Source organism: Podarcis muralis, chromosome 7 (assembly GCF_964188315.1).
Source record: "Podarcis muralis chromosome 7, rPodMur119.hap1.1, whole genome shotgun sequence".
Classification (NCBI taxonomy): Eukaryota; Metazoa; Chordata; class Lepidosauria; order Squamata; family Lacertidae; genus Podarcis; species Podarcis muralis.
Genome location: NC_135661.1, coordinates 30,241,448 through 30,268,220, shown reverse-complemented (window position 1 = coordinate 30,268,220; position 26,773 = coordinate 30,241,448). Strand labels below are relative to the sequence as shown.

The window sequence follows — 26,773 nt, the reverse complement described above, 5'->3', positions numbered from 1 at the left end:
AAAAGAAAGTGATAGAGGCAAGCATTGAGGTGCCCAGGGACTATTGCAGAAAGCAGCTGTCATCATGCAGTTCTGCATTGTCAGTCAAAGCTGTTTTCAACAAATTGCACTACTTCACATCACTTCCTTAAATATGTTATTTTCTCATGGCGAAACTTTACAGAAGTTCATTAGAACTACTGGAATAAGCAATGACAGTCAGAATTTTACATATCGGGCCTGAATGTAAATATATCACTTGACGAATATACATCACTAGGAAGAAACAAGCCAGCTCATTTTATTTTATTTTATTTTTTACTCTTTTTTTCTTCTTTTTTCTTTTTAGGAAAAAGAGCTAAGTGCTATTAACGGTCCACTATAGCTGCTGAAAAGGTGTATCTTATTTTATACATTTTACTATTGGATTTCTAAAAAAAAAAAATATTCAAGATTTTTCTTTTTTCAAAAAAAAAAATCATCATGTAAACAAAAACAACAACAAAAATCTACTTCTCGTGTGTAAAATATATCGTTATTTCTTCAAGGTCTTTTCTCTTCCTGGAGGGGTGAGTGAGTGAAAGGTAGATCATCCTCTTCAATAGAACCCCCTTGTGGGTAGACTACAAAACACACCTTCTGGCCCCAGTGCGTCAAGGACTCTGGAAAAGAGGAAGTCGTCAAGCAGTCAGTTTAATTGTAGCCAGAACATCCACCAGTCAGTGGCTGAATCTAGCTCAGTCACAGAGCTCCCACTTTTCCTGCAGAAAGTTTAATGGCCACTGGCATCTCCACTTAAAAGCAGGGGTGGGGAGCCTGTTCCTTGGAATGTCCTGGGAATCCAGCTCCCAACAGTCCAAAGCAGAGCCCTCCTGGATTAGGCCAATGGCCCATCTAGTACAACATCCTGTTCTCAGAAGTGGCCAGCCAGATGCCTGCAGGCAGCTAATAATAATAATACCTGTATTGTCAACGTACAACCTGTGTACAATGAAATTAACTGAGACTCCTCCCCCCCCCCAAATACTAGCAAGCAGGATTCCAGCACAAGAACCCTCCCCACTCCTGTGGTTTCCAGCAACTGGTATTCAGAAGCATCCCTGCCTCCAACTGCAGAGGAAGAGGACAGCCATTGTGGCTAATAGCCATCGATAGCTCTCTCCATGAATTTGTCTAATCCTCTTTTAAAGCCATCCACGTAGGTGGCCGTTGCTGCCTCCTATGGCAGTGAGTTCCACAGTTTAACACTGTGCTATGTAAGGAAGGGGATGCGGGTGGCACTGTGGGTTAAACCACAGAGCCTAGGACTTGCCGATCAGAAGGTCAGCGGTTTGAATCCCTGCGACGGGGTGAGCTCCCGTTGTTCGGTCCCTGCTCCTGCCAACCTAGCAGTTTGAAAGCACGTCAAAGTGCAAGTAGATAAATAGGTACCGCTCCGGTGGGAAGGTAAACGGTGTTTCCGTGTGCTGCTCTGGTTCGCCAGAAGCGGCTTAGTCATGCTGGCCACATGACCTGGAAGCTGTACGCCGGCTCCCTCGGCCAATAAAGCGAGATGAGCGCCGCAACCCCAGAGTCGGCCACGACTGGACCTAATGGTCAGGGGCCCCTTTACCTTTACCTATGTAAGAAAGTCCTTTCTTTTATCTGCCCTGAATCTTCCAGCTTTTCAGCTTCCTTGGATGTGTCCACAAGTTCGAGTGTTATGAGAGAGAGGGAGGAAAACCTTTTTCTTGCCACTTTCTCCACTCCACACATCACTTTTATAACTTCCTATTGTGCTGCCTCTTACTCGCCTTTTCTCTAAACTAAAAAGTCCCATTCAGTACAGTCAGTAATCAAGGGATTATGCGCGCCACGGCATTGAGAGGCCCACAGGTGCCCATTCATCGCTGAGTTAGGAAGATCATGTAGCAGGTGAGGTGAGAGAGAGACCTTGTTCCCAAACTCCCTGGAGAGTAGCTGGCCAGTCAGAGGAAGAAGCTACCTTGATCCATCTAGTTCAGCACTGTCTACACTGACTGGCAGCAGTGGCTCTCCAGGGTTTCAGGTAGGAGCCTGTTCTCAGCCTTACCAGAAGATGCTGTCATTGGGGTTTAAACCTGGGGCCTTGCTCTGCTCTGCCATTGAGCCACGACCCCTCCTGCCTCCCCACCACCCACAACAAGATGTGAGATGGGGCAGAAAAACTGAATGTTGCCCACTTCAAGAACAGACCTCGAGTTGGCCCTTGTGACCACAGGATGATGGGCTTTGGAAAGCCCCAAATTCAAATCTCTCTGCCCTCACTGCACACATTCAGAAAGAGGCTGTTGAAATCTGTGACTACCCTGAACCTGGCGACATTTTCTCTGTACATAATCAACGTCCTTTATCCCGTCTTTATGGTGACCGCAGATTTTACTCCCCATAGAAGCACCCTCCTGCAGGTTCCCCGCTTACCTGTTATCCTATTTACACACTTTGGTTTGTTTTTCCAGTATACTCCAATAAAAAACACTGGCACTCCAGTTAGTATGATAATCAGTCCAACTCCACAGACTACTGGCTCAGAATATAAACTGAAGATCAAGAGAAAGGCCCAAAATGTCAGGTAAGTGATTGGAACCAGGAGATTAACCTGAGAGGGGAAAAAAGACGGCAAGTGTACAGAAGCCTGGCATTTCCTCCCGATTCCCTTTGCCCTGTATGCATCAAAGGTGTGATGATAGATTGAGAGGCAGTGTGGTGTAGCGGTTAGAGTGTTGGGCTAAGTTGCGGAGTCCTGGGTTCAAATCTCCCACTTGGCCATGAATCTCACTGGGGTGACCTTGGGCCATGGGCCAGTGATTGTCTCACCGCTAACCTAGACCACCCATGATAGTTATGAGGAGAAAATGGAGGGGGCAAGGAGGACCTTTAGGCTGTCTTCAGCTCATTTGAGGAAAACTGGGATTTAAATGTATTATTACTGTTGGAGAACAATTTTATTACCATTTTTCACCCACCTTTCACACTAGGGTCCCAGGGTAGGTGACAACAATTTAAACACAAATATCAAAAACAATTTAAAACAACTTAAATAGGTAATACTAATAATAAGTAATATGTAATAATAATGTTATTAATAATAATTATCAGTAATAATAGTTATTAACTGATTGAGGAGGCCCAGTTTCAGATCCTCTCTCAGACATGAAACTCAGTCATTCCTGTTCTTTCATTAAAAAATTAATAAATCTGTTGCCTTGTTTGCTGCTTTTAGTAAAGTATTTAAGGATTTTGATAGTGGGTTGCTTTCAAACTTGGACTGAGGGCCACCTTCGGAGTTATAAAAATGAAAGGAAGGGTAAAAAATATGTTAAATACACAATACATATTCGCAATTTAACTCAAGAGAACCCTGGGAACTACCCAACCATTTTCCAGAAATACACACCTGTGTGTTGCCACCCTGCTAGTTTGTCGTGATGGGACTGAATTTCTTTGTTGTGACTTAACACAGTAAAAGGTGAACTGAATGGGGTGCAGATTCTCCTTTTCCCAGAATGCTGAACAAAGCATTGGAGAAACCTGCAAAACTGGTTTTGTGCCAGGACTGCAAAAACTGAAAGTGTGTCCTTTACAGGAATCAACCAACACACCTACATGAATTGGTGCAATCTCCCACTGTCACAAAAGCTACTATAGCTCATGGGATACTGCTACCATTCTCACAGGAGGTGCCCCTCATCATCACGGTACCCTCCTCTCATCCTCATTCTTGCATTTGCTGCACCAGTATTTGGAGGAATCTGGAAGAAGGTGGAAGCTGCAGTGGCAGAGCACAAGCCCCTTCTCCTGCCCAATTCTCCCTCTGGTGAAGGAAGGGCCTGTCTGGGCAACCTGTTTCCTGATCAACCACCCTGATTCGCTGGCACAAAGCTTACGTGGAGGTCAAACTGTGTCCGACCTTTCTTGGGCATCCATTCACATTTGTTTGTGGGGCAGATATAGGATGGTACACATTTGGCCTGGGCTGCCTGTGGGTTATTTGTATGCCTCCCTGTCAATCATTCATGCAGCCCAACCTTCCCAGGGTGTTTATCCATCACTTTCCTGGCTGCAAACAGTATGGTTTTTTTTAAAGAAGTGGATTTTCTGCTCTAGGGCAGCAGGACCCCTTAACCAGTGGTAGCTGGTGCCCCTTGCAGTGGGGCAGAGGGAAGGGGAATGGCCCAAAGCTAGTTTTCTCCTCCTCCTGGGAGAAGGAGAAAACTAGGAGGAGGAGGAGGAGGAGGAGAAAGAGGAAACTGGCAGGCAGTGATGCCACCTCCTGGAAGGGCAGGTGGGCTTGGAACAAGCGAGGCTGAGGTTGCCCCACTTGTCATCATGGACCAAACTTTGAGCCGCTGTGATGCTGCACACCAAAACTTCCTGTCTTTCTTCGAGCCCCTCCCTCCAAAGCAGTGACAGTCTGGAGATCACCCCCTGGGCTGGTGGCGGATGAGAGGACCGTTTTGCGTGGCTGTGGCTGCTGACAGGACTCCAAGGAAAGCCTCCCCTTTCACTCCTCCTTCAGGGGCATTGTGGGAAGTGAGCATCATCCGCAAGCCTACCAAACCCCTAAAGAGGCAAGAGAGGGTGCATTCGGAGAGCCCCAATATTTTTCACCTTGATGGGTCTGAAGATTTTGGGCTTCTTCCAGCGCAGCACAATCAAACCGATTATTGTCACTCCGTAGCAGAGGTAGTTGATAAAGGACACATAATTGATCAATGTGTAGGTGTCCCCAACAAGCATGATGACCACTGTGGCCAGACACTGGGGAGAGAAGAAGAAATGGAAATGGAAACATTGCTGGAAGAAAAACAAGGAAACCTTCTCTTTTCTATGTTTTATTTATTGCTACTCCCTGGACAGGGGATACTTTTTCCATCAGCCCTGAGGCTTTTCTATATTGTGCACACACTGTGTATTAAAAGCAGGCCTGAAAAGTGTGCAGCCCCAGGAATCTTGGGTACTGTAGTTGGCTGAAGCTATTATTCACAGCACTCTTAACAAACTATGGTTCCCAGGAATTTGGGGGGATGGGGAATGTGCTTTAAATGTGCACTCAGCAATTCTTTCGGAAGTTCGACAAGCTTTCTTTTTGGCACTAAGTGAAGGCCAACTGCTGCCAAGGGTGACTTCCCACCAGGTAAAAGCATGTAAGCAAGGCAAGAGGTGTGACCAGGGGAGATACAGCGTTGGGCAAGGTCCTGGCCTAGTGAGAGGCCTGGAGGGCTGCATTCAGCCCTCAGCCAGAGGTTCCTGAACTCTGCTTAAGAGGATTGCTATGAAACAGACACACACACCTCTTAACATGCACTCTGCCCCCCATGCTTATCCCTGGGATGCTCTCAGAGGTATCTGTAAGCCACAAAAGCTGGTATCAGAGGAATAGCAAAGCACCGTGGCATTTATGCTTGTAAACTCCTGAGAAGCCTATTTGGGCACAGAGTCGTATGTAATGGAGAAATACCCACACAGACAAGAAGGGCTGGGATCGGGGTGCAGTGTTGGACGTGGATCATGGCCAACAAGCTGGGCAAATGTCCTTCCCGGGCTCCGGAGAAACACAGTCTAGAAGGAAGAGTAAAACTGGTTAGTGGGATCCGGAGATCATCAACTGCATGGAGAGAGCCGCATCTGTTCTTCATTTTCTTCTGGCTACTGAAAGGCTTGAAATCAAACAGAGATGGCTCAACAAGGGGAATAATAATAATAATAATAATAATAATAATAATAATAATAATAGGCTACTTAAGGCTGCCAAACTGACCTCAAAGGAACTAACTTCTGTTTCTCATAGTAAATAGAGAAAAAGACGGTAAGAAAAGAGAAATATAAACCGCCCTGAGACCTGCTGGTATAGGACGGTATATAACTTCAATCAATCAATCAATCAATCAATCAATCAATCAATCAATCAGTGTCCCACCTGTTGGTGCATTTGAGGGATTTGCATGTAAACATGCAGCACACCCAGATGACCTGTTTATTGACCATTGATCCTGATTTCCCTGCTCAAAGTTTGTGGGGAGGTGAGATCATGTTGGCCGTTCGTTGAGGATTCATCCTGATCGGTTTTTGCAGGAGATTTCACAATACTGTGTCAGGGCAGTGTTACATGAGCTAGTTTCCAGGATGGTTTAACCATCAATCCCTCTTCCCAGGGCACTCTTGAGAACTGTAGTTCCCTGAGGGAAATGGGGGGTCGGGGTCCTAACAACTCAGCACCCAGAACAAACGACACTTCCTGGGATTCTATGGCAGGAGCCATGTCTGTTGAAAGTGGCCGGATCCTGCTTTCAACGTGTGGTGCAGATTGGGCCTTGGCATAAATAAGGCAGCTTTCTATGTTCTTATGTTCCTGTCAGTTTTTTTTGTTTCTTAACATAATGGAGTTAAGAATTTGCAGAGCAAACTGCAAATTCTACACCTAATTTTTACCTCACAGACTTAACCCCAAATACACCACCACAAGTGATATGGAGGAAGGGCAGGACACAAATAAGATGAGTGAATAAATCTGTCAAAAGTGACCCACAACAAAGACTCAGAGCTAGCCAAGAAAGCAAAAGGTTTCCCCTCACCCATTCTGGAAAAAGAAACAAAATCGTACTTCGTCTAACCTTGATGAGGTAAAAAGGTATCCGTTTATTCCTCCAAATGTAGACAGAGCCACAGAGACGGGCATAACCCACGAAAAATAGCCCAGTAACTTTTCACCAAATGTCTAAAGCAACAAAAGGCAGAGAAACTGAAACATAATACCACACGGCACAGAGCAGGAACAATCGTAATTAAATAAAAAGGAAAAAACGGGGAGGGGAAGGAAAGGAAAGGTCCAGGGGCGCTTTTACTTACTACCGCCACAGCGTTGGAAGACAAGAGCTCTTGGGGTGACATGGCAGTGAAGTAGGCGATATTGGTGAAGGTGTAGACAAAGGTCACCAATGGGATGGAGATGAAGATGGCACGAGGTAGATTCCTGGCATTCGAGAAAGGAGGAGGGGGCAACAAAAAGCATTAACAGGCACACATAATGCGGAGAGTGCAGATCCGCACTGGATCTCTTTCAGCACAGACAGCGGGATGAGGTCAGCAGGGCAAAATCTAACCTAAAACCTGTAGGAAAAACTTTCTGACGGTGAGAGCTGTTCAACCGTGGAATGGACTCCCTCAGAAGGTGGTGGAGTTTCTCCGTTGTTGGAGTTTTTCGTGCAGAGGCTGGGTGGGTGGCCATCTGTTGGGGATTACTTGAGCTGTGGTTCCTGCTTTGCAGAGGGTTGGACTAGCGGATCCTGACAGGCCCCTTCCAACTGTACAGTTTTGGGATTCTGTGAGTGGATCAAGGCTGAGTACACATGGTGTTTTATTCTACCATCGGTGGGGACTGAGTACGTGGCGGTTCCCCCCCCCCCTTACATAGTCCGCACAGGATCTAGATCTACTGTGTATTTTTGGTGCCATGAAAAGTGCTCCCTGATAAACTGTGTTTCGTTCCAAAAACAAAAGCTCACTGCAGATTGATTCTGCATTACCTGCAATGTTTCCATATGGAAACAGATGCAGGCAGTCCTGGCAATGCGTGGGGTGGGTGGATGTGTGCCTATCTACACCTTCCCAATAATGTTGTGGGTGGACATATACCAAGATAGCAATCCCCACTTCTGCCTTTACTCGCTGGGAAAAGCAAAGGGTGTTGGGTAACCTAGTCAAGGGGTTCGTTTTGCAAATGTGTGTCAAGCAGCCATGCCCACCCTTGTGGATGGAAGGATCTGGAATCTGCAGATGAAAGCAGTGCAAACCATTCCAGATTTAGAAGAACTACATTTTTGTGCTGCAAACAGGCTCGTGTGCCCTCAGCCTCATTCATTCTTATGGCTTTGCTCGGAATCTCATTCTAGCGCTGCTATGAAACTGAGCCCAGGGCTTTTGCTAGTCACAGGCAAGCCATGGCTTTAAAAAAGAGAGGGGAAGAAATGGCGCCTGAAAAAACGCAGCACAACCAAAAAGCAGGGCGCACAAATATTCTAAACATGCAAATGGTACATCAATGCAAAAGATGGGAACAGAAAATATTCTCATGCAGGGATGCCAGCTGACACCAAAGGAAGCCATGAACACTCCCAGGGCAGGATACACCCTAGAGTCAGACCTTGGATAAATTGGGCCCTGGGTGAGGGCCGCTGGGGTCACGTTTGCAGTATCACCAAGTTGTGTGGCTTCTGCAGGATTTCAAAAGAAGAAGAAGAAGAGGAGTTTGGATTTGATATCCTGCCTTTCACTCCCTTTAAGGAGTCTCAAAGCGGCTAACATTCTCCTTTCCCTTCCTCCCCCACAACAAACACTCTGTGGGGTGAGTGGAGCTGAGAGACTTCAGAGAAGTGTGATTGGCCCAAGGTCACCCAGCAGCTGCATGTGGAGGAGCGGAGACGCGAACCTGGTTCACCAGATTACGAGTCCACCGCTCTTAACCACTACACCACACTGGCTCTTGCAGAGTTAGCGGAAGGGCTTTAGCTCAGTGGCAGAGCATTTGCTTTGCATGCAGAATGTCCCAGGTTCCATCCCCAATGGCATCTGTCCAGGGAGGGCTAGGAGAGACCCCAGCCTGAAAGTCTTTGCTGCCAGTCAGTGTAGACAACACTGAGCTAGATGGAGCATCAGACTGACTCAGTGTAAGGTAGCTCCTGATATTCCTAGAGGTGCCTATGAAAAGGACTCAGAGTAGACCCACCGATATTAAAAGACCTAAGTTAGCCACGCTCATTAATTTCAGTGGGTCTCTCTTTCTCTCTTTTCAGACATGTGCAGAAAGGCAGGTGCTAGGAGACACCGCGGGTGGTTTTCCTCCTAACCCCAGGTCAGACGGGAAGCGAAATACTTGCCTGCGAGGATCAACTAATTCCTCCGTCACATAATTTAGGAAGTTCCACCCACTGAATGCAAAGGAGCCCTGAAGGAAGGCTAGCGCCAAATGCCCCACCGAAGGGGTCATCCAGAAATTGAAGGCATTGCTTGGCAAGAGTTCTTCATAGTTTCCTACAAGCAGAGCGTAATGCAAAAGTTAATTCAGACATGCATCTCAGCACCCAGCCACCCCCTCCTGCAGTCAATATGTTAGAAGAGCCGGGGTAACATGTCCCAGGGAGAAGCAGAGGCCTCCTCTGGACAGGGCCAGTCTCAGCTTCTTTGCTGTTGGAGATGAAAAGGCAAGGTTGCCCCCTTGCTTAGTCAGCCTGTCAGCCTCCCCTCACGCCAATGACCTACTGCACAGACTGGAAACACTTTGCGTTCTTAATTTCTGCATGCCAGTAAAGAAAGCCAGCAAATCTGCTCAAAGAAACAGGGAAGGACAATCTTGCAGTATAGCTGCACGACATATTTATAAAAAAAGTTTAGTTATCCAGGCTACCATTAGGCAGAGGGAGCAGCATTGTGGGGCTCAGTCTGAGGGCCCTCTCAAAAAACCCCGCATCTCAGGGCTACCTGGAGAAGGGGGGTGGATGGGACACCAGTTTACTTCTCTGGTACAATTCCAAGCAGGGGGACAGTAACAAGTTGAACCCTGTGCTCATCATCTGAAGCCCTTTTCCATGGGCCTCCTCTGAGGGAGGTGTGGGGGGTGGCAACATGAGAAAGGGCCTTCTCTGTGGTGGCTCCCCATTTACGGAACACTCTGCCCAGGGAGGCAGGCCAGGCGCCATCCTTATCTCTTTGAGTTCGCCATTCTGGAAAAAGTGAAATAGGGGCAAGCACAACAACAACCCTCTGCCCTGTCAGAGTGAGTGGGCTCCGTTTGCTAAGAAGGGCTTAGTTCCTGCATTAAGTACCTTTGAAGATCTGTACGAAGCCCACAACAATGATCAGGCCCAAGGCGAGGAGTTTCCCTGCAGTGAAGATATCCTGGATGCGGGTGGCCCATCGGACGCTGGAGCCATTCACCCACGTCAAGAGTGCTGGAGAACAGGAAACACAATTCCGTCCAGAGAGAGGTTTGTGCCACACGCCTCAAAGATCAAAGCCTTTTATTTGAGCTTATTATTTTTGAAAGAAGACAGAAAACGCCTAGACATCTAAAATGGGCTATAAAGTGGAACCTCGGTTTTCAAACGTAATCCATTCCGGAAGACCATTCGGCTTCTGAAAATCGTTCAAAAACGGAAGCGTTCACTTCCGGGTTGTTGGTGTTCGGGTTCCGAATTGTTCGGGTTCCGGAGTGTTCAACAACCGAGGTTTCACTGTAGCACCGGACTCCATTTTATTTGTTTGTTTTTAAGAGAGAGAAGGATTGGGAAAACAAGAGGATGAGGCGAGGATCCAAAAGGCAGCCTGGACTTCACTGAATGAGCACTGTGTTTATGTACCCTTCTCACTCCTATTATTATTATTATTATTATTATTATTATTATTATTATTAATCATCATCCCACCTTTTCCCCAGACTGGGACTCAAGGTGGCTTACTGATCAAAATACGTAAGCACAGATGGAATAGAAAAATGCTAAAAATGTTTTCCCCCCATGTTAATCATTGAAAAGTAATTAAACACCAATAAAACTAAAACGGCACCAGCCCTTTCTTGGTTGAGGGTGTCTCTGCTGGAGAGTGGCCCTCTTGGCAAATGCTGCTGGAAGCCCAAGGAAAAGGTTGCTGATAAATACTCACATAAACACACCATGGAAAGGACTCTGGAGGCATTATAGGGAGGGATACAGTTGGGAAACACTGGCTGGAGGACATAGTTTGAAAAAGTCAGGGCGATCACAGCCAGGCTGGTGGGGTACATGATGAGGACTGCGCTCCATAGGAGGAGAAACCTGAAGCCAAGAGAAAAGGAAAGAAAAGGAGAATCTCCAGTTAAATGAGACGGCGCAAAGAGCCACATTGGGCTACCGGCTCCTCCAAACCGGGTCATACTGGCTGGCTTGCAGCAGCTTCCCTGGAGGTCAGGAATGATGCAGCCATCGCCTGGAGTTCCTCTCCAGTTCTCATTTTTGCAGACTTAAATTCACTCCTCTACATTTCCACATCAGTTTGCTGATCCAGTTTCTTCATTCAAAAATTTACGAGCCTTTTAGTGTAAATTTCTCCTAGTAAACGCATTTTTAGTGCAGTTTTGCCACATACATGCCACTTTAGAAACAATTTCCCCTAATATAAAGCATTGGGTATGAAGTGATGCACTCCCATGCACATTCCCCCCCCCCCCCATACATGCATTAATGTGTGCTTTGCTGGGCAGGAGAACTGTGCTGCAACATTCAGGGAAGTGCAAATTTTGAAGGGGAGCTGCCTTTCAGTTCATGGACTGGCTCAAGAAGAATCTGGTGCGAATCAGGTGCTTTCTCATTAAATTACAAATCAAATTGTTTTTCTCCCCCACCCCTAAGTGGAGGTCAGATTGATAGCGATCTTTACTGCACATTTGCTCTGCTGCATTTAGTTACCTGCCTCCAGCTGCATTTTCTTGACCTTTAAACGTCTCCCTTGCCAGATGTTCATTCATCTCACACTTTCCATGCATTTCCCCATCACATTGCAAGCTGCAAAAGTCTGTTGTCGTTGTTTTTAAAAGTGAATTTGTTACGGAACAGCAACAGAGTGCCTTAGTCCACTTTAATCTCACAAACTAAAAATTCTGACATGCATTCAAATCCCTCCCACAAAATTTTGAGAGACTGGATGCACCCTGGATAAGGGGCCCTCCGATTCTCATAACAACAATCACAATCAGTGTTATGTACTGAAGTTCTCACCCTGGGCCAGCAGGGGGATACTGTAGATAGTTTTCACTCAGGTCCACGTCAGTGATTTTAGGCGGGAAACCCTGGGTTGTTGTTGCTACAATGTTGACAGCCGGCTGCCTATAAAAGCAGGCCGGCTGAGCTGTTTGCTGTTCAGTTCTGTCCAGCTTACAAATAAAGAGCTGCTCTGGAGAAATCGCTGTGTCGTCTGCTATGTTCGCCCACAACTTAACAATCAGAAAATTGAGGGAGAGGGCAGCAAAGCTGCACAACATTCCTACACCCAGGTTTGCTTCAAGCTCCCCACCCGCAATGGGGAAGAGAGGGACCAGCAGCAAAGCTCTGAGGAACACCTCCCGCCACCCTCAATGAGTTGGCAATGGCTTTATCTTAAGGAGAAGTGCTTTCTGAAGCTCCCCTGCCCCTCAGCCTGTCAGGCTGGCATGTCCAAAGTGTGGCCCGGGGCCTAATCCTGCCCGTCGGTCAGTTTAATCCGGCCCCTGTGGCAGTTTATTTCCTGGGGTAAAATCCCCCCAAAAGCTCAACAACTTCAGTCCTAAAAAAAGGTCAACAACTTTAGCAGGCCCTCATGCATGTTCACTTCATCAAACCTGGCCCTCTTGGAAAAAAAGTTTGGGCACCCCTGCCTTAAGGGAAGCCCTTGCAGAGCCTCTCATGCCCCCTCAACCGCATTGTAGGGACAGCAGGAGGCATTTTGCCTCAGGTGCCGAAATTTCTGGAGCCACCCCTGACTACAAGTCCCAGAATCCTCCAGTCAGAAAATTAGACTCATCTTTTCTAAGTGGCAGCAATTGCAAGCCAATAATCATGGAAGGCCTCCTCCAAGTGTTAGTTTCAGGTGGTAGCCGTGTTGGTCTGACGCAGTCGAAATATATATAAAAATTGTCCAGTAGCACCTTAGAGACCAACTAAGTTTGTTCTTGGTATAAGCTTTTGTGTGCATGCACACGAAAGCTTATACCAAGAACAAACCTAGTTGGTCTCTAAGGTACTACTGGACATTTAAAAAATTTTTTTATATATATTTCAAGTTTTAGTATTACTGAAGGATTTAAAGAAAGGGGGGAACTGGCTCCCCCCCCCAAGCCAAATCTGCTTATGATGCAACCCCTACTAATCTTCCTTTCCCCTTCATTTTTAGAAATAAAAAAATAAAATAAATAAAAATAAGATTAGGCAGGAATCTGAGAGTCATTATTGGAGCTGGGTGGTTTCATAAAACAGCTATTAAATGTGCAGGTTAATTAACTTCTGGTCAGAACAAGATTCTAAAAGTCATTTTTATTGGCCAGGAAATGTTTAAATGGAAAGGGTTCTGGAAAAGTGACCACCTTTTAGTTTTTGTATTAACGTTTTTGCTACAAGGAGGGCGAGAACTATGTCCTTGAGTTCCTTGGAGGAAAGGTGAGGTACAAATTATAACAATAAATAAATAAATCTGTACAACTGGAAAAGCATGAAAGAGAAACGTGTATTAACTTTATGGAATCACCCGTATTTTTCGCTCTATAAGACACACCAGACCATAAGACACACCTAGTTTTTGGAGGAGGGAAACAAGAAAAAAAATATTCTGAATCTCAGAAGCCAGAACAACAAGAGGGATCGCTGCACAGCGAAAGCTTCTGGGATAGCTGCGCAGCCTGCATTCGCTCCATAAGACGCATACACATTTCTCCTTACTTTTTAGGAGGGAAAAAGCGAGTCTTATAGAGCAAAAAATACGGTAACTCCCACAAAATCTGTTTTCCACCCCAATTTTTCCATTCCTGCCCTGCCCCCTGGAAAAAATAGCAACCCCCATCCCAGCAAAATTGGGTGGAAAAACCCCAGATGCGTTCCCTGCCCCAACACAGTTTTCCCACTCTTCCCCTAGACCTTCACATCTCTGTGCTCATCCCAAGGGCAAGTGATGCCAGGTCCAGCTCTCTCAAAAACTACTGCCCCTGTTTAGCCTCAATAAAAACAGCCTTGTGGAGACAGGGCAAGGTTAACACGATCTCCCTGTTGAGTTATTGCTGGCCTGAGGGTGGAGCTGAAGCCTTTGTCAGCCTAAACGTTTAGGAAACAACGCGGAGAGCTTTGCCGCTTTTTAGATCTCCACGTACGACTCGTCGTTTTGGCACTTTCTTAGATGCAATAAATATCAATTCCTGGGAGGCGGCTGGCCCTGAAAATGATCAAGAGTTGCCGGCTTTCTTCTGGTTGCCTTTGTCCTTACAAAATCTTCACGGCCTGATTTACAGGCTTTGCAAAATGTAGCCTGCCTCCTGGTATCCTGTGCAATTAGGATTGCACCTGCTCTTTGCCAGAGCAGATATTGTGGGTTGGGGGGGAGGTAATCTGTTTTTATGCAGGTGCTCCCCTCCCCTCAGCAACATTGCATCAGCAGTTCAGGCTGTAACAAGAAACTCCCTAGCCAGTTCATTCAAACACCAATCAAAGTAAGGACGCTTGCCTCCAAACATGAAATAGGGTGTTTGGAAGAGGACTGTGCTAGGAACGGCTGCTCAGGCCTCCATGACAACAAGGGAAATCGTGAAACCTCAGGGAAGCTGGTGCAGCACAGTGTGGGGGTTAGAAGCCAGGAAGTCCTGGGTTCAAATCCAGAACTCAGTGGGAAAGCAATGATGCTTTGCATGCCAAAGGATAATAATTATTATAATTATAATAATAATAATAATTTATTTTTTTGTCAATATTATTTTATAAGTTAAGGGACTTTTTGCTCAATTTGATATTTTACGGATAGTTATTTTGCATATTGCTACTTGCTGTTATTTTTATTGATTAAAGTTCACAAGATTTATCGTAATTGCTGAGAGCGAATTTCTGTTTCATTATTGTTTGCTGATGTTTTGAGAGTCAGTTTTATTGTGTACCAAGATTTTCTAATGGATTTTTGAATATTGCCTTATTTGATATAAGCCAGGGGTCAACAAATTTTTCCATCAGGGGGCCGGTCCACTGTCCCTCAGACCTTGGGGGGGGGCACGGACTATATTTTGAAAAACATAAACACCCTACAAGCTGGTCTTGCAGCTGCCTCTGGACATGGAGGAGGAACTCATTCTGCACGTGCTCAGGAGTGTGTCTCGGCAACGCCCACTCACCAGCGTTGTTGACAAGCAGCCGCTCCATTGGCCCGTCCCCGTGGAGCTCCCAGGAGGTGTGCACCACGTGCTGCGGCCCGTTGTCTGAGGCCAGGTCGTCGGGCATTCCACACATGCAGAGCACCAGGCAGGCAGCACACAGCTCGCCCTCCGGCTGCTCCAGTGTGGCCACCGAGCGCGCCACCAGCAGCAGCGCCGAGCCAGGCACGGGGCCAGTAGGCGCACCAAGCTCGGGCTGAAGCCCCGTGATGTGCCCGTCACGATGCCCATGGCACAACCCAGACCCGTCGCCCACCCGAAGGCCTCCCTGTCCATCGCTGCGCTGGGCCAGGTTTACTTCAGCCACGGGCGGCAAGGCTTCGGATTGGCTGCAGGAGCTTCCTGCAGCTAATCCGAAGCCGCGCCAGTGTTGCCACCTGCCCAGAAGCCGTGCCAGGGTCACAGAAGTCAGTCCCCACGCTGCGAAGTGTCCACAGTGCACGGGGACTGACTGAGTGGGCAGCAGGGTCCGCAGGTCGGATTTATGAGCCGAGGGGGGCGCATCTGGCCCCCGGGCCTTAGTTTGCCTACCCCTGATAAAAGCTGTTTCTTTTGCAGTCAGATTTTTATTATGACTTTATTGTATCGGATCAGATTGTTATAAGATGTGTGATCTTTGTTGTATATTTTGTTGTCTCTTCAGCAAGTAAACACCTCGTGTATATTGAAAGGCAGTATACAAATTAAAAGTAAAATGAAATGAAGACCTTGGGTTTGATCCCCAGCATCTTTCAGTTGATTGACAGGTGGGCGTGGTTTGGGGGAAAATAGAGCACCTGGTGGGTCAAGACTGACCCATTGGCTCTAGCTTCCTTGCCCCCTTTTTAGAGCAAAATATTGCCAGCTCCCTAGGCGTCCTCAGCGCTGTCTCTTCCAAAGTGCTGCACCCACCACAGTCAATTGCTCAGGGGAGCGAGGAGCATGTGCCAATATAGCCCTCCTTGCAAGGTTGCTGTGAGGATGCCGTGAGACCCAAAAGATTAAGCGTCATGCTGCTAAAGCGCCACTTACCCAGCTAATTCACCGAAGATCTCGGAGACGTAGGAATAATCCCCTCCAGACTTCGGGATGGTGACTCCTAACTCGGCGTAGCACAGCGACCCGAGGGCTGCGATCCCCCCGCCGAGCACCCAGATGATGAGGGCGAGCCCCACAGACCCCGTGTGCTCCAGGACTCCTTTGGGGGAAATGAAGATGCCGGAGCCGATAATGTTACCTGGGAGGAGCAGAAGGTGTAGGAGAAGATGAATTAATATATAGGCATATCTTCTCATCTCGCTACTCTAGTATGCTCAATAACAACAATAGTAATAACTTGAAGAGGAGATTTTGGATAGTACTTGGCAGATGTATTTTTCTTCAGCTACACCAAAGCCATAGGAAGCTGCCTTCTACCCAATTAGACCATTTAGCACGGCCAGACCATCCATGAGAAAGGCTGAAGCAGCTGCCTCAGGTGGCAGAAACGAAGGGGCATCTCCGCAGACACACACACCCCATTGCCGGATGAGCAAGGAGAAGTGGCTGAGGCGGCCTTTGGTATGAGATCTTGCGAGAACCTCATAAAATATTGCAAGAGTCCCACGAGATCTTGCAGGGATAGCACAAGATCCCACAGAGCTCTCGTGAGATCTGTCCAAAATGCAGAAGCCGTGACCCCAATAAGCAAGGCTTTGGCGGAGGCAATATGGAAGGGGTGTGTGAATATCTGGCATTCATGCAGGGCTGCACCTTCCCGTTTCAGCAAAACAGGATGGACAACACCCTTGCCGTTTGGCTTAGCATTGTCACCATTGTCATCATCAATCATATTTATATGCTGCTTAATGTTCAAAATCCCTAAGCGGTTTACAAATAACAACAACACACCCCACAGTAAGATAATGTTGAAAAAGAATAATGTACACACCACATTTAAAACAGCGAATGCAAAGAGATGCCTCAGTGAAGTAAAGGTAAAGGTAAAGGTACCCCTGCCCGTACGGGCCAGTCTTGACAGACTCTAGGGTTGTGCGCCCATCTCACTTAAGAGGCCAGGGGCCAGCACTATCCGGAGACACTTCCGGATCACGTGGCCAGCGTGACATCGCTGCTCTGGCGAGCCAGCGCAGCACACGGAACGCCGTTTACCTTCCCGCTGGTAAGCGGTCCCTATTTATCTACTTGCACCCGGGGGTGCTTTCGAACTGCTAGGTTGGCAGGCGCTGGGACCGAATGACGGGAGCGCACCCCACCGCGGGGATTCGAACCACCGACCTTTCGATCGGCAAGTCCTAGACACTGAGGCTTTAACCCACAGCACCACCCGCGTCCCTTGCCTCAGTGAAAGCCATCAGTAAAACAGTAAATAATAAAGCAGAACAATGTGGCGACTAGTTTAAACAGATGGGGTTGTTTTTTTTCCAGTTAAGTTTTTATTGAATTTTCCTTTTACTTATATTGGTTACAACCATGCTTACAAATTTACAATTTTTGAGCCTCCACCAGCACCTCCCCCAGTCATCCATTTTCTTTATTTTCCCACATTTTCTATATACTATTGCCGATTTACCCTTAACCTTCACCTCTCTAATTCTGTCTTGCAATATACCTTAGAATGTTACAAAGTCTCTTTAAACCCCACTAGCGTTGTTTGTTGATCACATATAGTTCCCAGATATTCCGCAAACTTTTCCCAGTCCTCAGTGAATTTTTGATCTTTCTGGTATCTTATTCTTCCAGTCATCTTATCCAGTTCCGCATAATCTGTGAGTTACATCCTCCATTCATGTAGAGTTGGCAGTTCCTCCTGTCTCCACCTCTGGGCCATTAGTGTTCTTGCCGCTGTGACATAAATAGATGGGTCTTTAGGTGGTGTTTGATGATGACGATGATGAAAGCTTGCCGCTGTTTCTGCCTCATGAACAGCCCATGTAAGGGTGACTGACCACTGGCCATGCTGGCTGGTGCAGATGAGAGTCTAGCAATAGCTAGACTAGTTAACAGTGACTGGCGGCAATTCTCTAGGTTTTCAGACAGCTTTACCTAGAGATGCTGACGACTGAACCTGGGGAACATCTGCCTGCAAAGCATCTGCTGTACTGCTGAGCTACGGCCCATCCCACTCTGGTATCCTCCAAGTGCTTCGGACTCTGACACCCATCAGCTCCAGTCAGAATAGGACCCAGCCCTATAATTCGCCACTCCCTAAGCTGGACTGACACCAAAATCTGCCATAAAGGAAAGCCCTAAGCAGACAATAGCTATTGAAACAACTATTGGATGCTTTTCAAGGAAGATCCCAGGATCATTTACTTGGCGCTCAGGCGCTCAGTAAAAGGCACGGGATTTAAGAAATTGTTTTCATGACTGCTGTGAGTAAGACAGTCAATGAAAGAGGAGAACTTTCTCAGAACGACAAAGAAAGGAGGTGTTCGGAAGAGGTGGAAGAACTTTAATCTCGCAGCCAAATGGCTTTTCTGGCGAAGGTTTTAATCCGGACGGGGAAAGTCTAATTAATATTCAGAAGAACCTTCTCCAAAGGAAGACGGTCAACCTGGGTGGAATGCTAAACTAGGCCGAGGAAACCTGGAACCAGGACAGCTATGCTAATAGGCTGGACCCTGCGCAGGGAGGGCAGGGCAGCAGGGTCAGGGCCTGCCTTTCAAGAGCGGTGGGTTACGTAAGGAGACTCTCAGAGGGAGCAAGTAGATTCCCCAGACCCAAACCGCAGCTTGGAGCAAAATGCAACTGTGCTGTAATCAAGCACGTATGTGCATGTGCACACCCACCCACAACATAGAGATACACAGCATTTCTAAATGAATAAACAGAATAATAGAGTTAGAAAGGACCCAAAGAGTCATCTAGTCCAGTGCAGGAATCACAGCTAAATACATACATAAGATTTTGTGTTGCACAGGAGCCCAGGGTGGCAACAACAGCGTAGTAAAACAATGCCATTAAAACACACTAAAAACAGTTACAAACATGTAAAAACGTCAAAGGAAGAGTACAATGCCCCAGCAGCAAAGAATTTTGAAGTTGCCAGGAACAGTATCTTTCAGCCATCCATTGTCTGGGTGACTGGGAAGGTTTAAAAATTCCTTGTGCGTGTTAAGAATGAAGGGGGTGAGATCCACCTCTCGCAGAAGGGAAACAGCCACTGAGGAAACGCTGTCGTGGCTCTGTGCCAACCAGGCAGGACCTAACAGTGCCACCAACAGGGTAATTTTCACAGGTCAGGGTGTTTAGTTTACATTTCCTCAACTTCCAGGTCAGAAGCTGTGCCGCTCTCCTGCTGCAGCAAGGTGTCAAGGAGCCTTGTGTCACTCAGAAGCCCACGCAGCCACCCAGCTGTTCGTATTTAAGATGTCACAAGACGCTTTGTTGTTTGTACCAGTTACTTCAGTAACCCTTTCTGCCACATTATTGAAAAGCAGGCCAGGAATACTGTTTCTGCTGACTTGATGGGACTGAAACAATCAATGTGAGCTGCTTTTGACCACTTGGCGAGTCAACTGAGCACAGACACACCCTTCTTAAATTTCGCAATCCTGTTTTATTGGGAATACATGCAAAAGATAATGTAGAATGGGTGTGTGATCTGCTGTCAGATCTTTGCTTTTGTTGTGACTTACATGGTCTTTCTTTCTGAAGAAATCTCCCAGAGAGAGAGAGAGAGAGAGAGAGAGAGAGAGAGAGAGAGAGAGAGAGAGCACTATAAATTGTCATTGTGATGATGACTTTAATCATTTATTTTATTGCTTGGGTTTTATTGCTTCCTTTTGTTTTATTTTTGTTTGTTGTTTTAGCTGATTCTAGCTTCTATTTATGATGATTGATATACATAGCATTTTCAATATTGGCATGTGTGAATGTCTGATCTGTTGAGATATATCATTTCCGTTTTTGCACCAGAGTACCCCAAAACCACTTATAGAGACTGATGGAGGCATCTAGTTTTGAGAGATATTTTTGGCCTTTGGCCATAAGCAACAAATGTTTCACCCAATTCATGCATCTTTCTTAGGATTCCTTGTTTACTTCCACATTTGTGTGTGTATGTTGGGGGGGGGGATCCACCATGTGGACCATAATATATGGATATGTGGCACCCACATCCCATGTAACATTCATGGCAGTTGTGTAGTCTGGGAGCACCTACTGGGAGGATCTCAGAAGTGGCAACAGAATCTTCAGCCCAGGTCAGCATTTGGTGTGGGCCTCAGTCACAGTGCTCCTTAGGTGGCGTGATGGGGGTCAACCCCACAGCTGAAATCCCCTCCATATCCTGCTTTCACTTCTGGGCTAAGAACAGGGTGCCAAGCAGTATCACCCAAGGGGCCAGGTTTGGCTCAAGCACAGCTAGCTGCTGATCCCTAACTTAGGTTATAAACAGCAGCAAGGATGGGGAAGGGCAGAAATCTCAAGCCCGAAATGAGCAGATGTGTGAGGCTTCGTCTCCATCTGGTGGCCCTAGAATGAAAACCAGCCCCCTGGGCTTACGCAGGAATCTTTGAAGAGGAACGTTGGGAATTCACTAGCCAAGCTTTTTCCCTTTTTTTGTTTTTCACGCTGGAAAATTTCTCAAGGCAAGGGAATTCTCTGCCATCTAAGAATGTCTGCAGGAGAGCTTTTCACTTTCCCCGCTCTCGTTGATGTGAGTGAAATCATATGAATGAAAGTGAACTGGGAGGGGGAACACTAAAACGCCATTAGCTGGTGCATTAGCTTTGTGGGGGCACTTTGTGGAGCCCCCTTTCCCAAGATCCAGCTGTCACCTGATCATCGCACCTTGCAAAGCCCTATGCATGGTGCTCCACGAGACTCGACAATCATCAGCGCTGGCAGAGCTTGCTCAGGGCTCTGTGCCCCCCCTGCTTTCAGCTCAGACAACATCTTACCCTGACCCACACCCATATGAATGGCATCAGGTGGGAGGGCAAGAGGTTCCTCAAAACTGTCACAGAAAAAGAGTGCATAGTTATGGAACTCCCTTCCACAGGAGGCAGTAATGGTCACCAACTTAGATGGCTTTAGAAGAGCATTAGACAAATCCACGGAGGAGAGGGCTATTGATGGCTACTAGCCATGATGGCTATGCTCTTCCTCCATAGCTAGAGGCAGCAAGCTTCTGAGCATCAGCTGCTGGAAACCACAGGGCTCTTGTGCTTGCTGGTTTCCCACAGGCATTTGCTTGGGCCACTGTGAGGATAGGATGCTGGACTAGATGGTCCATTGGCCTGATCCAGCATTCTATTATTACGTTCTTATGAGAGTCCCAAGGGGAAGATGGAGAGGCCTGCAGGTGCAGTTGTTAGACCATCCAAAGAGCTGCTACGCTTAACCCATTTTCAGGCCACGATAGGATGGGAAAATGCAGCAAAAATGAACTAAAGCAACACACACACAAAAAAAACGAAGCACTGCAGACATGTCATCAGCAACCTTGGCAACACTACAACCGCCCACCAATCTCAGGCTGACGCCCCCAGACAATACAGGAGGAGCAACAGAGTTACTGCCATTGCTCTGCCAACAGCAGTCCTGAGCAGAGAGCGAACCAAAGCTGCTCTAAAGTGTAGTATTTCCTGTATGCCTGTAAAACGCAAACCATGGTTTGGAGTCTGAACCATGGTTAGTGTAAACTGTGGTTTGGCATGATGTCTGAACTGAGCCTCCATCTTCATTTCCCCACTCACTGAAAGAGGTATTAGAGAGGGTTGATCTTAATAACAGGATGTGATAAATGAAGGAACTTCCCAGTGTCTTAAAATGCGGCAACCATGTTCTCCTCGGTGTGCCAGGCTGGGGGGGGGGCAGGCGGGTGAAGAAATAGGCAAACCCAGTAGCTGTGTACCCTCGATGCTAAAGAAAAGCCTTTTTGTTCCTAACAACTTTGAGAAATTCAGCCACAAATCGTTCAAGAGCCGTTCATTCATGTGAAAACACGAGCCCTGTAGCCCTGCCAAAGTGGAGGAGAACTGAGGTGATCCGCTCCAGAATTCCTAGTCACGCAAGTACACCCATTTAGCCTCGGTGGCACCGTTAATCTATGACACACGCAGTGTGTTTCAGGGCGTGCTCTTATGCCGGGGGGGGGGGGAGAGATTCTATAGTTTCCAGCAGGATAGAAGTACCATTTCACTCTTGCGACTCAGTGGACAACTGCAGCTTCCCTCTAAACACACAACATGCAATACGAAGGAGAATTAAAATCTCCCTAACCAGGAGTGGCGTCCATCATGTTGCGTGCTTTTAAAGCACTTTAGCCAACTCTCTGATCTAGGTTAAAGTAAGGGAACGTGATTGGCAGCCGCCCTCTTCTCCTGGACTCCTGTGGAAAAACACTCTTGGATAATGTGCTTATGAAGGATTATAATGCTATTTTTCAAATAGGACCACTCTCTCCTCGTAACCTTCTTTTTCACTTCTTGCTTTTTTCTTTTCTCTTTACCGTTGTTATTGCTTGTTGTATATTAGAAATGAAAACAGGAACAATTACATAAAAACCTGCAACTATCTAATCTACCTTCAGAGGCTTAAACATGATGTTAACCCATATCTTCCTTCAAAAAAAGCACCCAAGGGTGATCCAGGCAGGCGTCTCTTGTAGGATGCTGCACCTCATGCCTGCAGTGTTATTTTAGTTTTATTGCACTTTCCAAATGACATCGTTGGCATAAAAATGCCAGTCTGTATTTCCCTCCCCCATTTAATCCAGATTTACCCTTTCCAGGGCAAATCAGATAAATAAATAAAACCTGTTCCCAATGACCCATTTGCAATACAGTGGTACCTCAGGTTACATACGCTTCAGGTTACATATGCTTCAGGTTACAGACTCCACTAACCCAGAAATAGTGCTTCAGGTTAAGAACTTTGCTTCAAGATGAGAACAGAAATCGGGCTCTGGCGGCATGGTAGCAGCAGGAGGCCCCATTAGCTAAAGTGGTGCTTCAGGTTAAGAACAGTTTCAGGTTAAGTACGGACCTCCGGAACGAATTAAGTACTTAACCTGAGGTACCACTGTATCTGAACAACCCCCATGTACAATATTAATCCTGTCTGGAAGCACCTTCGGAATCCTGCAGCATCTTAAAGGCAATGTCTTTATTGTGGCCACCTTCCTAAGCCGGTGCCCTCAGGATGCTTCAGACTACAGCTCCTGACATGTGAAGAGCTGCCACTTCTGGGAGGGGACTGTAGTGTGAGCTTGGGGGGGGGGGCACACTAATGTCTTCTTGTACTTCCCAAAGCATCCTGAGATGGGAAAGAAATTTGACGCATTTCAAGGAGAAACTGCATAGCCCATGCTTTCCGAAACAATCCATGGACTGAAACGCAACCTCCATCCTTTCAAATCTGCACATCTCCGAATTTCTCAGTTGCACTTCTCTGGCCAAGTCATGCGCACAAGAATGTGCATGTCTGAATGAAGTGTGCAGAGAAAATGAATGTCACTTCGTCTGTTTATGTTTGAAGAAACTCTGATCAGGGATGGGAAATCAATGCTCACCCCACATGTTGTTGGGCTACAACTCTCACCAGTCCTAGCAGGTAGCGGGAGGACCACAGGGTTCCCGCCCCTGGGCTTTTCTCAAAATGAATTCAAGGTGGTTTTACAATAATAAAATGTAGAATCATAAGGTGGATCTATACACAGGGGGTGGGATGAACACTATAAATAAGTCAGAAATTAGATTGTTATAACAAAATAAAAAAAAACCCTACAGAAAAACACATAGAAAAAGTTCCTGCTCTCTGGTGCCATCTGGTGTTGCATGTTTATAGTGCATTCAAATCATTGTTTTTTTACTAATGTAGCTGAGTCCATAGAGTTGGAAGGATCACAAGGGTCATCTAGTCCAACTGACTCTTTTGCCCAATGTAGGGCTTGAACCCACAAACCTGAGATTAAGAGTGCCATGCTTTAGCAACTGAGCTATCATGTCACACGCACACCAGTTTTATACATCGACTCTCTCTCTCGCTCTCTCGCTCTCTCTCTATGTGTGTGTGTATACAACAGTTGAACAGCATTAACACAATCAGCAAAGAACCCTAGCAAATAGAAAGAACAGTGACTCCTAAAATACCTGAAGATCTAAAGAGAGCAGCATTAATGTAACACAAAAAAGAGAAAAATGCTCAGATAATAACCTCCTTTTGAACAGCTGCATTTTAACCAAGCATATCAAAGTATCAAGACTTGACATATCTCACCTGGAACAGCATTCCTCAAGGGTGGCCACTTTAACATGGCCGAAAGAGAAATCGCAGCACGATAAAATTTGCACGCTCTATTCTATAGGTATAGATGCAAATTACCACCATTTTTTAAAAAAAGGAACGCGTTCTGTTTCGTCATGGGGGGCTGGAGGAGACTGTGGCCTGGGGGCCCTTTATCAGTGCCTGCTCAGTCCACTCTCCAGGTGGCAACTTCCTGCCCGTCTCCCTTGAACTATTTCACAGGCCAATCTCATTGTTCCTTCCATTTCCCAGAACTGGATAGGGATGCAGCTGCATGCAAAAGTCAGCATTATTTTGGGATAGGGTTTGGTGGTGTGCAGTTCCCATATATATGGGGCACGTGCTAAGAGGCGGCAGTGAACAAACGGAAATGAAACAGAGCCTGCCAGCTACACCTAAATTCCAAGGCATAAATATACAGTGATATTTCATAGTAGACAAGAATGGCCTGTATGATGGGTGTCAAGTTAATACGGACCAGCTTTACCAAACCCTCCAAGTGTCCCTATTTTCCAGGGACGTCCCTGATTTAGAGAAGCCATCCTGGTTTCTGATTTGATCCTGGAATGTCCCGCTTCTCCTTAGGATATCCCTATTTTCATTGGAGAATTGTTGGAGGGTATGGTATGGAGTTATCCGAACCACCAAGCCATCTTAAGGCAATCGTGTATAGGGAAGTTTTTTTAAAAAATGTTTAATGTTTTCTTATGTTGGAAGCTGCCCAGAGCTGCTGGGGCAGCCCAGTCAGATGTGTGGGGTATAAACAGTAAAATTATCATTTATGGAATGGGACGTCCCTATTTTCATCAGAGAAATGTTGGAGGGTATGCTTTACTCTTAAGGTTGGGATCATTTTGAAACAATGGCAGTAATGGAAACAGGCACCCAACTCTGCCACAAACGAAGTCAGTCCTCTAGTTTCTAATGGATGTCCTTTTTTCTGGCAATGCCTTATGGGAAAGCAAAGGGCAGCCATTAGAAACTAGAGGACGAAAGAGGACGCATCTAGTCTAATTTGCATGCATAGATATAAATGGAGAAATAATTGCTCTAATTTAACCAGAAATTCAGTACATTTCACTGTGAATGGGGGAGGATGGTGACCAGGGCGAGCTGGGAGACTGCTCAGTCTGTGGTCCAAATTTGTTGAGGGACCATTTCAAGGGTCTCTCACCTGCTTCCAGAAACCAATGATGAACCAAGCCATTCTTCCAAGAGAGGAGGCCCTACTTCAGCCGAGGCTGAGGCCTGCTTTGTTGGGCACGATATCCCACTGGCTTCAGTGTGCCCAGGACCGCAGCCTTGGGCTGGGGCTGGATTGTGCCCACAGTTCAACCCCAGGCTCATTAAATTTGATGAGGGCACCCAGGTTTACTCTGAGGGCCGAGTGGCCGAAACAAAACAAACTTTACATAAGCCCGTCTTTGCTTTGCTACCGGGCATTGAACTAAGCAGGCCCCGGTTCAGCGCCCAGGGGTCTAATTGAGAAGGGATAATTCCCTGTGCCTTACGTAACATGCCATGTCCTCTTGGCGGCAACAAGGACTGGCGATGAGCAAATGGAGGAGCCACCCTGAAATCCAAACAGGATAATTTGGTCTTTTCGGGGTCAATGTGGATGGAGCATATGCTTTGCATGCAAAAGGTTCGATCCCCAGCAGCATGCCCAGCTAGACCTGGGAGAGACACCCTGCCTGAAAGCCGGGGGGCGGGGCGGGGGCTGCTGCCAGTCAGAGTACACAATACTAATCTAGATAGACCAAGAGTCTGATTCAGTATAAGGCATCTTCCTATCTCCTGTCTTCCAAACTTTGGGGTGCTGAGGGGCATGGTGGAAATTGTTGAATGGTGGCATATTATGTAATCCCACAGCTGAGGGGGGGGGGGAGCACTGATGCAGTAGGGAGCCCACCAAGACTGGAATTGGCCTGCAGGATGGGGTGAAGGAAGTCCAGCAGAACAGAACATAGTTTTACTGGGTCAAAACAGTGGAGCAGATTCTCTCTGACTCCAACTCTTACGTTCCTCACACAAGTTCTTTGCAGGAGCAAAACATGGGACAAGAGAGGGTGGTTTTTTTGCTTGCGGTTTTTTTTGTTTTGTTTTTTTGCTTGAGCTATAATTCCAGCATTCCTCCTGGATTTTACTGAGGTAGGAATTTCTAATCGCATTATGTTATGACCAAACTTTAAAGATTTTTAAAAATTGGTTTGAAGATTTATTTATTTTTAATACAAAAACGTTATTCTTTAAACTGCCACTGAGTTGTAAAGAAGTTATTTGGCTGCAGGGCAGAAATGCATTTATTAAAACACCCACACCCACACCTACAACTGAGCCTTTAATGATTTCGCTGATGTGGTTTTTATGTAGAAGTTTTCTGAAAACAAAAGCTTGGAAAGGGGGTATGAGAAATCCACGCGTTCCCCTCCCCCACCTCCGCAATCCTACAGTATTGCAAGGCATCACCTCATGGATCAGGCTGATCAACTTGTTGCCCCTGCTGAGGATTATAATGAAATGTCTTGGAACTGAAGAACCTGGAACCCCAGATATAGAGGACAGAGGCGCCTTTCCCATAGGGCTTAGTGGTTCGTTGCGCCAGGGTGCTGGCCTCTCAGGGGCGCCCCAGCG

The 26,773-nt window shown here is 46.6% G+C and overlaps 1 protein-coding gene across 1 annotated transcript in view; it reads right to left on the bottom strand.

Annotated features, from left to right (window-relative positions):
- Positions 1-275: 275 nt before the first annotated feature.
- Positions 276-26,773, bottom strand: part of SLC7A10 (solute carrier family 7 member 10) — a 43,490-nt gene continuing 16,992 nt past the window's right edge. Inside the window, 11 exon segments of the mRNA XM_028740377.2 lie at positions 276-546; positions 549-641; positions 2,419-2,596; positions 4,609-4,758; positions 5,463-5,559; positions 6,612-6,715; positions 6,847-6,970; positions 8,874-9,027; positions 9,819-9,944; positions 10,654-10,805; positions 15,917-16,121. Coding sequence (XP_028596210.2) covers positions 515-546; positions 549-641; positions 2,419-2,596; positions 4,609-4,758; positions 5,463-5,559; positions 6,612-6,715; positions 6,847-6,970; positions 8,874-9,027; positions 9,819-9,944; positions 10,654-10,805; positions 15,917-16,121 — 1,415 coding nt within the window. The 3' untranslated portion in view covers positions 276-514.